Below are 13459 nucleotides of genomic sequence, written 5' to 3'. Positions count from 1 at the left end.
TAATTTGTGAATATATTCAAGACAATTTACCTCAAAGAAAAGGCAAGGATATGAGAAACACCCTTTTATATAAAAGAAAGCAAAACCAATTAAGAATGACTAATGATTTACTTAAAAGTAATTCTGTCAAACTCTCTGGGATGGGAAGGATAGGGTGTTCTGCTATAACGTTTCACACAGATGGTGGTTGGGTTTGCTAGTGCCTGAGTAAGGTTCTTTGAAAAAGCTAGGATAAAGATACAAGTACAATCAGGTTAATTCAACTAACACTTACTAAGAGCTTCTGTGATAGGTGCTGTGTGCCACTGCTGTGTACACAAACACAACTGAGACTGTCCCAGAGTGAAGAGCTCAGGATAGAAGACTGGGACGGGGTAAAGAGGGAAGGGCAAAGATGATAAACTTGTAACTACATCTGAACTGCACCTTTTGGGGAGAAAAGCAGGTAACAAACATTCGAGGAACAGAGAAGAACATTAGCAAAGCACAGGGAGTCTTGTCTGGCTGCTACGTATGGGACGAGGTGTGCAGAGGGCTGAAGAGCAGCAGGGGTCCATCAGGACCAGGCAGTGAAAAGGCCAACGGCAAGAGGGCTGGAGAAGAGGAAGAAACGTCAGAGATGTTTCAAAGATGGGCTCTACAGAACTTGATGAAAAATGTCAGTGAGGACTCGTGAGCAGAGTTAAGAGTCTTCACTTGGGTAATGAGGTTAGATAGGAATATGCTGTTAATTATAACAGAAAGTATGAAAGAGAGAAATAGGCTTTTGGGGGGGGTGAGAGTGGAGATAAGAAATTTTTAATGCTAAGTTGGACACCTTTTCTGCAGGATATAGCCATTCACACTAGGGTCTTACCTGATAATATACACCCACCCGCATTAGTTCCCTGAAGATCACGTACATGTATGAGAAAGTATTTTCCACCTTACTTTCTTATTTCAACTTTCCTTATTTGACCCTTCAAATCAGTTCATGTTTGATTTTGCTATGTGCCACGTTAGTGTGAAAAGTACTAAGGAATATAGAGAGGATTTCAACAAAACACTTCTCCCTAGTAGCTTGAGCTAGTGGAGAAAAGTCATACCTTCCGTGAGAGGCAGAAATTATTTTAAGGATTATAATAAAGGGAGGGAGTGCCATCAAAGTACAAAGAAAGGTGGATCTTGCATTTACCTAACCAGCTACCAACCTAGTAGTTTGGGGCTGCAGAAGCGGCTAGTGGAGCGGTCAGGCGCTCCCGGGGAGGGAGACTCCCTGGGAGAGAGCCTAGAACGCCAGCAGAGCACGCTGAACCCCTTCCTGCTGGGAACAGCTGGGATGTGGGAAAGGCCCCTCTTCTGCTTATTTCCTTCTCTTCTCATCACTTGAGGAGTCATACTCATTCAAGTAAGTTAGTTGATCTGTTTGCATACTCAGGAAAGCGCCTGGAAATTCTTTACAGGATGTCCTTATTCATCGTGCAACTTGAAGTTCAGCAACACCAGACTCACAGTAACTCTAAGCAAGCACCCAGGTCTCAGTTTCCATCTTTTCTGAAAACACCCAGTCTTTTAAACAGGACTTAATTAATTAAAGTATGAAAAACTACTAAAATGCACTAGGCTGCACTGCTAAGCAAAGATGATCTTCAAATAAACGAATGGCTTTAGTGACTATCTTCATTCTGTTGCACTCATTTTGGAAATGGACATGTTACTATTTCCATAATCCTTTAAAGATCACAGCCTTCTGTAAAGATATATAAATTTTTACAATATAAACTACAAAAAGGTTTAATATCTATCCAACTTAGTATTCAAGTCTACAGGAAAAAAAATCAATGACAACTGCTTTATTATTAAAAGTTGCTGAATTCCATAGAGCACACAATGTAATTCATATTCAACTAACAAAAGTTTGATACATGTATTTAAAAATATATAATATAGATTTATCTGTCAACATTTATATACTATTTAAAAAGCAGTAGCTTTACACATTTTACAACTTGATTTTATAAAATATATACATCCACCCTATGCAAATCTTCAAGCAAATCTTCAAGCATGAGCTTCCATTCCTATTAATAAAATGCACAATCTGTATTTCTGAATATTGAGAGAAAAATGGTACCAACTAAAAATAACAAATCCATTGCGACTTCAACATGCATCTAATTCTTGGCTACTAGATAACTGACCTAATTATCTATTCAAATAATTATTTTACCTTGAGACTGACAACTAAATTGTATTATGTATTATGTAAACAACCTGTAGTTAACTATGAAGAGGCTTGCATTCTGACACAATCTATCAAATTCCTTATTTGTCATCAGGTTTTTAAATTAGAGAGGCAGAATTTCTCAATTATCTGCTGTACCAGGAAATCGGACAGGTGAAGTCACACCTAACAAGCCAAAGCCGGTGAGCTTTGAAACCATGCCTTTTTGCCTTTGAGGGGCAAACTTTTTTCAAAACCCTGACAGTGTATGTGCCAAGAAATAGAACAAGAACAGTGTCTCCTTTCCCCAGTCGACTGCACTCCACTTGCAAAATTCTAGTTCTCTAAGTATATGAAAGATACATTGGCTTCTATTCAGACTTTTCTTCCACATATTCAAAATGGCTTTCAGATATTACACTGTTGTAGTAACGGAAAATTTTTCATAAAAAAAGATTCTCATGTAATAATGTTGGAGATTCATCCCCAATTATAAGTCCTAATACTAACACCTGAAAATTAAAATCACAATAAACACCTCAATTAGCAGGACCACAGTCAAAAGCAGAACTTCAACTTGAAGACAGAGATCTAAGTCTGAAGTACATGTCTAGATTTCATGGGCCTCTACTGATAATGATGCATATCAGCCTGACTTTAAATTAATGCACAATTTATGCTGAGAAAGCAAAAGTCTCTCACAAATTTTATTTAAAAAAAATAGTTCCAAATCTCAAACTAGCTTAGAAACTTAAATGGAAAAAAAAAAAAAACCCTCCACTTTCACCAAAACAAGTAATTGAATTCATTTGGGCAATAATTAGGCATGGGAGAGTCACAGAAGTAACAAAAGGCCTAAAAGTAAACAAAATTCTCTCAATATCAGTATTTTAAGAACTAAATTACAGCTAACAACAGCTTATTTATCAAGTAGTCAATTATTCAACAAATTTAGCCATTTACTGATGGACTAAATTAGGTATCAGAAATTCTTTATTTGTAGGATGGAGTCTTTTTTTTAAAAATTTTTTCTGACATAATTTTAATAATCCTTCTCTGGATTCCCTAAACTCAAGAAAGAGAAATGGATGGGAAAGGGGAAGAAAGGGAATATGGGAGAAAAACTCGTAAGTCAGAAGATTGATACACTGGGTATCTGTGAGGAGACAGGAAGGAAGAAAAATAAAGGAGAGAAAAAAACAAAAACAAACAAAAGACTGCAAAGAAGATTAGGGCCAGTTGGCACAGATTAAAAGACACCTTCCTCACAGATCTTAATCCAGCAAAGGCATTAGTGTAACAGAACAGTGCTGTAGCTGATTCTGACAGCAATGACTCCTCAGATCTTTTTGAAAATCAACTTATATACACAATTAGAAATCTTAACTATTTAGCTAAAATACGTACAAAAAAACTAAATAAAAGTGAGATCAAGAAATATAAGCAGCAAAGTAACCATAAAGGCTTAGAACTAGTGACACTGAATTCTTTATTTAAAAAAAAATTTTTTTAAACACACAGTACCTCCTCTTCTCTTCTATTTTTAGGAAGAAGCTTTAACAAGTTTTAAATATCTCAATTCTCAAAAACAATAGGCTTTTAAAAAAATAAGACTTGATTACCAAAAACAAGTAATATGTGGTTACATACCATTTTCGTATCATTACTCATTTACATTATTTGTCAATTCACTTGATGCAATCTGGGAACAATCAAGCAGTCACTAGATATCTGTTTTAGAATCTGAAGAAGTTATTATCCACCATGGGAATCTAATGACATATATTTTTGCAAATAGTTAAAATTTCAGAAGGGAAAAATAATTAACTATCCTAGTTACGTTATACCAAAAATTTAATTTATATACCTAGTCAAAACAATAAGAATTAAGATCTTTCTCCAGATGAACTGTATATAAAAGCTATTTTTACCATTTTCTTGTGGGGATTTAAAAAAGCCTCATTTCCCTGCTACCTAAAAAGGAGGAATTTGTACACTACAAGTAAGTCCCTTCAGAGATGAATATTAAATTCCTTAAGATCTTAACAGCCATAAAATTTATTTTTAAAAATTTACCTTAAAAAACTGAAAACCATTTCTCTCTTTAAAATCTATGGCATTAATTACTACTTGACATAATTTTTTTTTTTGAAAGGGCAGCAAGTTCATGATCTAATAAGCATGCAAAATAAGGAACTGAATGTATCACTGCTTGTACAGAATTTGGCAAACCAGAAGAATGGCCTTAAAATAAATAAATAAATAAATAAAAAAGAAAAGAATACATATTGTCTAAATACGAAGGTATAATTCTGTAGGCCTATGCGGCAGACAGGGACCCATGGAGGGACTGCAGGGAAGAGGGAAGTAGCATGTTCCTATGTACACTTTCTTGTTACTCTGGTTGTCATTCAACAACATGCTACAGAGAAATAGTCTAATTTTTATTATTACAAAGCCATTAACTGCCCTCACTAGAGCAATGACTCAGGTAAACATCTTATGTCTTTTAATAATGTAACTTACATTTAAAATTAACTTAATTAAATCTAAGTGCACAGGCATTTTCAATGACTCCTAAGTTCAAGGAAGTAACACATAAGGTGTTATCTGATTGCAAATTCTGAATGGTTGGTGCTTCTATATTTTAGGATATTTCATCCCATTTTCTTCTCCTTTAACCATAAAATGTACCAAAATTATTTGGTTTTCCTTTACTTTCCTCTGCGTCATCTTAATTTATTGTATGGTATCTCTATGTAGAGAGAGGTATGTTAAAATACTATTATTCGCATTAAAAAACTCATTGAGGCTATATATGATCTATTAATCTATACTATAGCATTGTTAATCTTTGACCTGGTATATTATTTCCTTTGGTGAATAAATGGCACAGGTCATTTCTTTATAAAAGGATTTTAGTAACAGGACCAGCAGTATGGGGAGAGATGCCCCACTCCCATCCCAGAAAATGATCAAGTCAATCAGTAGTTTAGAGCAGTTATGTAAAATATGAAAAATACATAATTTATAGCTGCAGTTTTCATATTAAAAAGCAGTTAAAAACTATAAGTAGTTTAAAGCACTCCAAAAAACATTTTCTGTCTTGGTTAAATTGGCCAACTAATAAGACTGAGAGAGACGAGAACCCATGTATGTCTAGTCAAGATAGAACAAAATGCTTTTGATTTTAAACAGTGGTAGCTGCTAACTAGCAGTATAAACAGTGTCCACAATTTGGTGGCTGGCCACAGTTTAACATTTTTTTCAAGTTATTTCTACAGCAGACATATTTTTGAAGTCTACCCACCCCTGAGTTCAGCAGTTATACTTTGAGTGTAAAATTATATGTCCTTAATTAACAACATGTACAAAGCTACAAAATGTCATCTATACAGAGATTAAAAACAATTTTTAAAATATTCTCTGCCAATTACTGATTGGATGGTTTTACTGGGGTACATATTTCAAACCTTTTAGCCAACTGGCTTTTACTTTTAAGCCCAAATTGCTTCATATATTCACTGTAGGATATGTCAAAAAGAGTGCAACAACAGGCATTAGTAAAAAATAACATTGTAGTAGAAACAGACTTTGCATATGTGAAAAGGTAATTTATAAAATACATTAATCGCCTTTTAAAAAGAGAACCGAGTTGCAGTATTAACTTACATGGTACTGAGAATTGGACCTTTCAGCATTTTTTTTTTATAGAAAATTTTTATCTAGCTGTAAGCAAACTCTTAAATAAAACAAAGCAAAACAAAACAAATCCCTCCAGAAAAAAAAGTATGGTTGTGTGAGACAAATAAGCAAACATACCATTCTATAGTGTACTTCTGCCTAAATTTTAAAATAAAAATGTCCACACTCTTTTGTTAAAACATTAAGCCTCTGTCAAAAATGTATTTCTTATTTTAGGGTACAGGATTGAAGGACAAGATGATACTTACAAATAAAGAAAATTTACAAGAAAAAACTTGACAAAAGTTTTTCAATTAAAGTATTATAACATTCAAACTTGACTTAAAACATAACAAAAGAAATAAAATTGCAAACAAAAATGTTTATGGATTTTCCAAACATAAATAAACGAAATAGTGTTTAGGCAGTAGGGCTCATGCTGATGGCTAGCAGGAAGTAACAGAGTATAATCTACTTGGAAAAAATCATTAATGTACAAATAACAAGCCCAAATGAGGGACTGCAGCAGTTTAATCATCACTGCCATTCTTCTTACTTCCAAAATAAAGCCTTGATTAAACCATTCAAACCCTATATTACTCATATCTTTACTTCAGAGATTAAGGAACTATATACAACAAATGAATTTATTTTCACCATAGGGATAACATATTGTACCTCTCTGCCAGTATTACTTGAAAACTGTCCATGTCAAAACAACTTGACAGCAGATATAAACAATTCAATAAATACGCAATGATCTTTCATTACAGTCCTTTAAAGACGCATGTTAATTCATGCTGTTAACCTTAGGTTCACAGTGCATAGAATCCAAATATAAACAGTTGGGGTGACTTTCAAAGTAATGTTGAAATCCCTCACTTTATTTATAATCCCACTCAAACTGATAAGTTCATTTCATAGGCCCTATCATGCATTAATCATTGGGTGGCAGGAGTTAATGAAAATTTTTCCTTTTACAACGTCCATTGCCGGCAATGAACGTCCCAAAACCGCCAAGGAAGTCATTGTTATTGCACAATACATGAGGACCTGGAACTTTTCCAAAAGCTTAAAAAAATAAAAATAAAAAATGGAATTATATTTGACATTTCCTGACACCTGCATTAATACTGTATGACTAATAAAAGCATGTCAGTTGCCTGGACTGAACCAGCGATCAACATGCGCCCAGAATGCACACGAGTAAAAATGCAGTAAAAGGAAGTAGTCTTCATTGCCTATAGGTCACTTCCAGTCAAAGGTTAAAGTTCAAAGACTGAATGATCAAAGTGCTCATTTTCTCAGTAGGACTATCTTCTGCTAGGAGGATGATAACAGTGGCATCAACAAGTATCATCTTTAAGAAAAGGAGAAAAAAGATAATTAAAAAAGTCAAGCATGCATAAGGAAAATCTACAAGTTAGTCTAATACAGAAATAATTTTAAGTAGCAAGAAGAACATGGTTTACATTTCTGACTTGTCTCCCCAGATCCCTACAAATAAAAAATCTAATTTGTGTTCAAGTATATAGTAACAAACAAATCAAGTTCTATTCTTTCAGGGAAATGGTAGTTGATACAAATTTTGAAGTAATATTAGTAGTAGTATGTTAGTTCTGCTTAAAATAATAAATTTATATATGTTAGCATATATTCAGAATTTATCAGTCATAAGAGAATTATTTATGGGCAACAATTTAAAAATATAATGAGACAGAAAGTAAACTCATGACTAACACTGCCATGCTAATTAATGCAGAATACAAGTCATGTCTTTAAGTCTTTGAAGGAAGTAACACCATAAATGAGGTACAATCTCTAAATCAATCAACAGTAAATATTAATCTCTCTTCAGAAAATAAAATTTTCAGCAAGTATACTACATACATATGCAAAGGAGGTCATTAAAAAATTCCACAGAAATGTAGTAACACCTTTTCATAGCCTCAACACATTTATGTAACAATTTTGGGGGTTCATGAACTTTTTTTTTTTAACAGAATTTATTTCACAAAACATATCTGAAGGATTTTGAGGATGGGTTATTCTTCAGAAAGAGTCTTTTGAAAGAAGCAAGATTAGTGGCAACTACCCAAAAGTTGTGAAAGCTTTCAAGGAGAAAATTCTGAAAAATTGGCCAAAATATTTTACACAAACCATCCCATGTTAGGATCGATATATTGCTAATAAAATTCTCATTCATAATGACTCAATGAAAGCTAAAAAAGCAGTAAATCTGACTTCCATGCTGGGCAAGTTAGTGGAACATTCCACAATACTATACTTTAAAGGTAATCTAAAGAGTGAAACAGACTAAATTTAAAAAATAAATCCTATATAAATCATTAAAATCCTTTAAATAAATAAGAACATCTTTAAGAAGAGAACAAGTAAACAGTTTACAGGCTCTAAGTGTCCCATTGAAGTATCTGTTTCTTAAATAATTGTGGCTCTTGGAATAAAGAGGATACATTTGTCATGGATCAGAATAAACTTAAGGATATGAAAAGTTCCCTTAAAACATCACTTCTCCAAGAGACTATTTTATAACACTATAGTCTTCGAAATTAATACTAAATCTAATCACATTTAAATCTCTAAGTTAAGAGATGGCACTGAACTCCACTTATTATGTCAAACTACTGGGGATAAACTTTAGTATCGTATCACATGAAATGTATACAATAAGAGAAGTGACAGATAATATCCAACTTGAACATAATGTTATCTAGTTAACTATCAATAAGCTTTTATCTCCAAAGACATATAATCTTTGATAAGTGGTACCATAAATGTATCTTTATCAGGTTGTTTATTCTGGAAGGTTTTCAATACAGGTATGAATGTGCTACCAACCACCAAAACGATTAGGGGATTCATGAGAAGCTATTCTCCCCATCCCAATCCCCACCTTGGGTCAGATGTTAAAAGAAATTTAGGTCTAATATACTACCTGCTCTGAATCCTCTATCTTTTGAAAAACAAGTAAGTTCTAAAGATGAATTTCAATTATCTCTGATAGCTGGACCCACAGGGAATGAAACATTACATATCCATGATGGCTATATGTAATAAAGAATCTATGGGTCATAGTTCAGTATGGAGACAGGTATGAGCCAATCCCATAACCATCTTTTCCCCAAATAAGAAGGGCATCACTAAGAAGCAAAAAACACACTTGTTAGCAGAAGTAACACAGTTTCCTAGTTATAAAAAAAATTACTGGATACTAGGACTGGCTTCCACAAAAAAAGTCGTTAGAGTAAACCTATCTTGGATCAAGAAAAACATAGGTCTATAAAAGGTGGTGAAAGAACGCAATATATTTAACTTCTTGGCTAAAGTATTTGTGGCAAGATGATGACCTAAAAAAAAAATCTCAGATTAATCACTTAAATTTTTTCTGGAACTGCAGAAGACTCTACTAAAATTATACCCTCAAATATAATATACAAATTAGCAGTTCCAAAGAGGTGACACCTACCATGGCTAACTTCATGGGGCTTCTGGGAAATGTGAATGAGAGAGAACTATATTAGAAGAAGGTCATTTAATTTTCCCCAAAGTATAAGAACCATCAAATTATATTGGAAAGCATCTCCCTGGATATTCCCAGGGACAGAGGACTAGAAGAAAAGGAACACAGCAAGAGGTCAGGAGATATGAAGTAGGATGCTACCTTCAAGAAAGATACAAATAAATTTTTACAGTTAGGTTTGTGTCTCAACGGTTTAGGGAATTAAAATTTTCCTTTGATGAACCAATTCATGAAAGATTACATAGTAGACAACAGAACTGTTATCCTGCAGGAAATAAAGGGCAAGGACTGTAAAAGTACAAGTTTGGACTCAGGAATTTAGAAGACGGTTTTGTAATCCTAAAAGGTAGTACAAAGAAAAAGGCTCACAATGTAGGTAAACCTATGGACAGTTATTAGGCAGGGAGAAAAGGAGTTTGTTAATAGGAGTCTGAAATAATTTGGTGTTCCTATCCATTTATAATCCTTGTAATTCTACAAGCTATGTTCACTGAATGGAACCAGAATGTGGTCTATAGTTTTGTAAAAAAAAGATATTCATCTACTTCTCCCAAAATTACAATCTCCTCAGTTTATTGGACATGATATCTAAACATTATGCCAATTTAGTTCCTGTAAGCCTAGTTTTCTGGAGCCAATACTTAATAGCTATCTTAAACTATATTGTTCAATTCTCTACCACCTTAAGGAAAATGCTTCAGGAACCACAGATCTGTACTCTCACCTGTGAAAAGCAATAGTTTATGAAACTAAGTTGTATATTGATCCCAGGAAACAGATGGATATTATTAATGGATTCTAGTTGGCTATCTCTTTGAAATATTTTTACAATCTCATAAAGATACTTATTATATTTTTCAAGAAAAATTATGTCTACTTCATGATCCATAACTCTGAGCCTCAATCATTCATTAATTTGTGCACTGAACTGGATACAGATCTACTTTCTAAGGAAGATTCTAGCCCTGAATCATAGGTACATTCCTTGGCCCTTTCATATGCTGAGATGAGTTGTCTTATTCAAATACCTATTTTGGTTAGGTCTCTTTATTTTTTAACCCTATTCTCAGTTCAATTAATTTTTCAAACCATATGGGCCCCCACCCTTAATTGACAACACAGAATATTTGCATTCCGTTGCAGATATGCTCATAATTCCTTAGTGAATAGAAATGATAAAAGAGTTCTGGACAACAGGTTGATAGCCAACTTCAAGTAATTAACAACAAGGAACATGTATTCACATACCAATGACTTTTTACACTTTAATAAGTTATTGCGTGCTAGAGAGGAACCTCAAAAGAAATGCAGTATGAGATGTGATGTATACAAAAACAGTAATAGGGTAGCAGTGACTGGCCTAATTCTCAAGGTATACTAATAATGTGGAAGACAAATTTAAACTCAAAAAGAGAGGCCTTTTTTTCCCCCCAAGGACCCAACACTGGTATTTGGTAGCTCAATTTTGATGTGTCAGCTAAGTTCTCCTCTTCTAAAACCAGGAGATCAACCCAATTTCAGATTTGTCATTAGTAGTGCCTCCATCCCTGCATCCTGGAAGCCCCCTCTGAAGTACACAGATATCACTAATCTACACCAAAACCTCTCTTGCCCCATTGATTATACCTGGCAAACATTCTGACCCACGCTGACCTAAGTTATGTTGGGTAGCACCACACAGAAGGGCTGTGGAGCTTGATACCTGAGGCCTACAATTTTGCTTGGTTTCTAGAAACAGAAGTGTCACGTGTTTCAGTGAGTTCTTCCAGCTGCAAGCAAGTCTTTGTTCAGCCTCTGACCTTTTTGTTTAGCTTTACAGGTCACATCAGGACCCTGATCTGACCTTGTAATCCTTTCAGAATTAGATGATGTTAAGAAAACACAAGAGTCCATATTTCTTGGTAACTGATATTACAAGGAGAACATAATCAACGAGTATCTTTTGGAACTAAAGCAGATTAGCAGAAAAAACTTAAGCTAAAATTTCAAAAGCTCCAAAACAAAGCTGACATGATTCTGCTTTATGAGTATGGTTACCTTTTCGATAAGCTTTTTCAATTTCAACTATAATGCCAAGGTGGGCCATTTTTATTGCAGTTATATTCCTTATAACTGTTATTGTGAAATGTATAAAGGAGAAGGCAAAATATGCAACACAGCTGAAATGCTTTAGTTTTTTAAAGGAAAAGTTCAAGGAAGAGTCCTTGTACTCAACTACCTGTCTGACAGAGCAGATGCTTTATCATCTCAAAGTATAACTAATATCAACCTTCCCTGATTTCAAATGAGGCTCACTCACAGAGCAAAACCATCCATTTAAGGGAGAATGCAGGAGAAGAATGATTCAAGCATTCAGGGTTCAAGGAGGAGCAGAAAACATACCGGCATAAGAATGTCACTGTAAGTGAACGAACTGAGGATGTTTTAGACGGAATTATCTGCAAGTGGAAAAAAAAAGTATCTACACCTGACAAAGGAAACTAAACAAGGATAGCCATGATTTAGCTGAATTAGAATTAGGGGCTTTTTAAAACTGGCTAATTTGTATTGGGGGGAGGATACTTTTAATCTGTTCATTGGGAAAATGAATTCCTACACAAACCCTGTACTATTTAACACTAAGTAAGAGGTTAATTTAGTCTGAAAAGCCTCTTTTCTTTTTTTTTTTTTTTTAATTTTGTTTTAGTGATTTTTTTTAATGGAGGTGCTGAGGATTGAACCCAGGATCTCTTGCACACTAAGCATGTGCTCTACCACTGAGCTATATCCTCCCTCCTTGCCCCCCAAGCCTCTTTTCTTAGTACTTCTTGGCTAACTTGGAGATGATCCATCTTCAAACTATAAAAAGGACTTTTCTATTTCAGTTATAAAAGTATGGATTTCTCAGTAACAGATAAAACTATTACCTCTATGAAAAATATTTTAAAGAATTTTTATATTCCTAGTTTTACTATGTAACATTTCCTCAATTTTTATTCAAAAGCAGGTAATAAATTCTAAAAGTATTCTTAAGTAAAGGACTTTTCGTAATTCCTTTCAACTATATAAGGTGCCTTATCTTTTTGAAATTCCCCTACCAGAGACTAAGGAAGGGGAAAATGGGAATCTACTGTCTAACAATGGGGTGGGGTGGAGTGGCAGAGAGGATTGTACACTTTCAAAATAAACGCATTTAAAAAATTTTTTGTCACTAAGATAATTTCTTCTGAAAGTTAACCAAAATAAGTGGTTTAAAAACACTGCGGAAAAGACAATGGAGGAATTTTTCTACTATTAGTGAGGTTGCGTCTGAAATAGAATGATTATGATCTTGGGTACTTTGACATTAAAAAAAAATGTTTGATTTAGTTGTGTTTGCCAACATTTTTCATTGACTAATCTTAATTTCTGATGAAATTGAGAACTTACTATGCTGAGGTAAAGGGGCTGTGACACTCAAGGAATGTTTTTTTGTTTTTGATAAGGTCCTTTTTAAAGGTAGAGAGGGAAGAGACAGCATAGTGCGTAGTCCTAAAAGGCAAGAGGATGCAAAAGAATGAGAAGCCAGGAATATAAACTGAAGGGCCATTTAATAAAAGTAGCGCCTTGTTTAGTTTTAGTGGACCTTCAGTGTTCACAAAGAATTCCCTTTGAAACCTGCCCTTTTATATCTAAGAATCCCTGAAACAGCAGTTATCAAGGGACTAGCTTATCAGAATTATCTGGGGATAACTTAAAAAGTAAAACAAAACCCGCGTTCTAGGCACAATAATAAAGTTTATTAGAGTCCTTACAGGAAAGAGCAATCAGAAAGGCTTTGGTGAAAGAGTTCCCAAGAGAGTTCTACTATTACTCTTAAAAAAAAAAAAAAAAAACTTAATTCAATCCACATGAAATATTTTCTATATGAAGTAAAAAGGTAAATTTTTCTTTCCCAAAATGGTTGCCAATTTTCTAACAGGATTACTTATTAAATAATTTCTCCCCTTCTCACTGATTTGTGACACAGATTTATCACATATTCAAATCTCATATACAAAAAGACCTAGAAA

General features: G+C 34.0%; 1 protein-coding gene across 1 annotated transcript in view; it reads right to left on the bottom strand.

The window, feature by feature from the left end:
- Nucleotides 1-2892: 2892 nt before the first annotated feature.
- The window catches only part of UBE2W (ubiquitin conjugating enzyme E2 W), a 48287-nt gene continuing 37720 nt past the window's right edge, over nucleotides 2893-13459 (bottom strand). Inside the window, exon 6 of the mRNA XM_032470239.1 lies at nucleotides 2893-7247. Within this exon, the coding sequence (XP_032326130.1) occupies nucleotides 7234-7247 (14 nt within the window). The 3' untranslated portion in view covers nucleotides 2893-7233. The remainder of the gene's footprint in view (nucleotides 7248-13459) is intronic.

The sequence above is a fragment of the Camelus ferus genome, chromosome 29 (genome assembly GCF_009834535.1).
Source record: "Camelus ferus isolate YT-003-E chromosome 29, BCGSAC_Cfer_1.0, whole genome shotgun sequence".
NCBI lineage: Eukaryota > Metazoa > Chordata > Mammalia > Artiodactyla > Camelidae > Camelus > Camelus ferus.
This window is presented reverse-complemented; position numbering and strand designations above follow the sequence as displayed.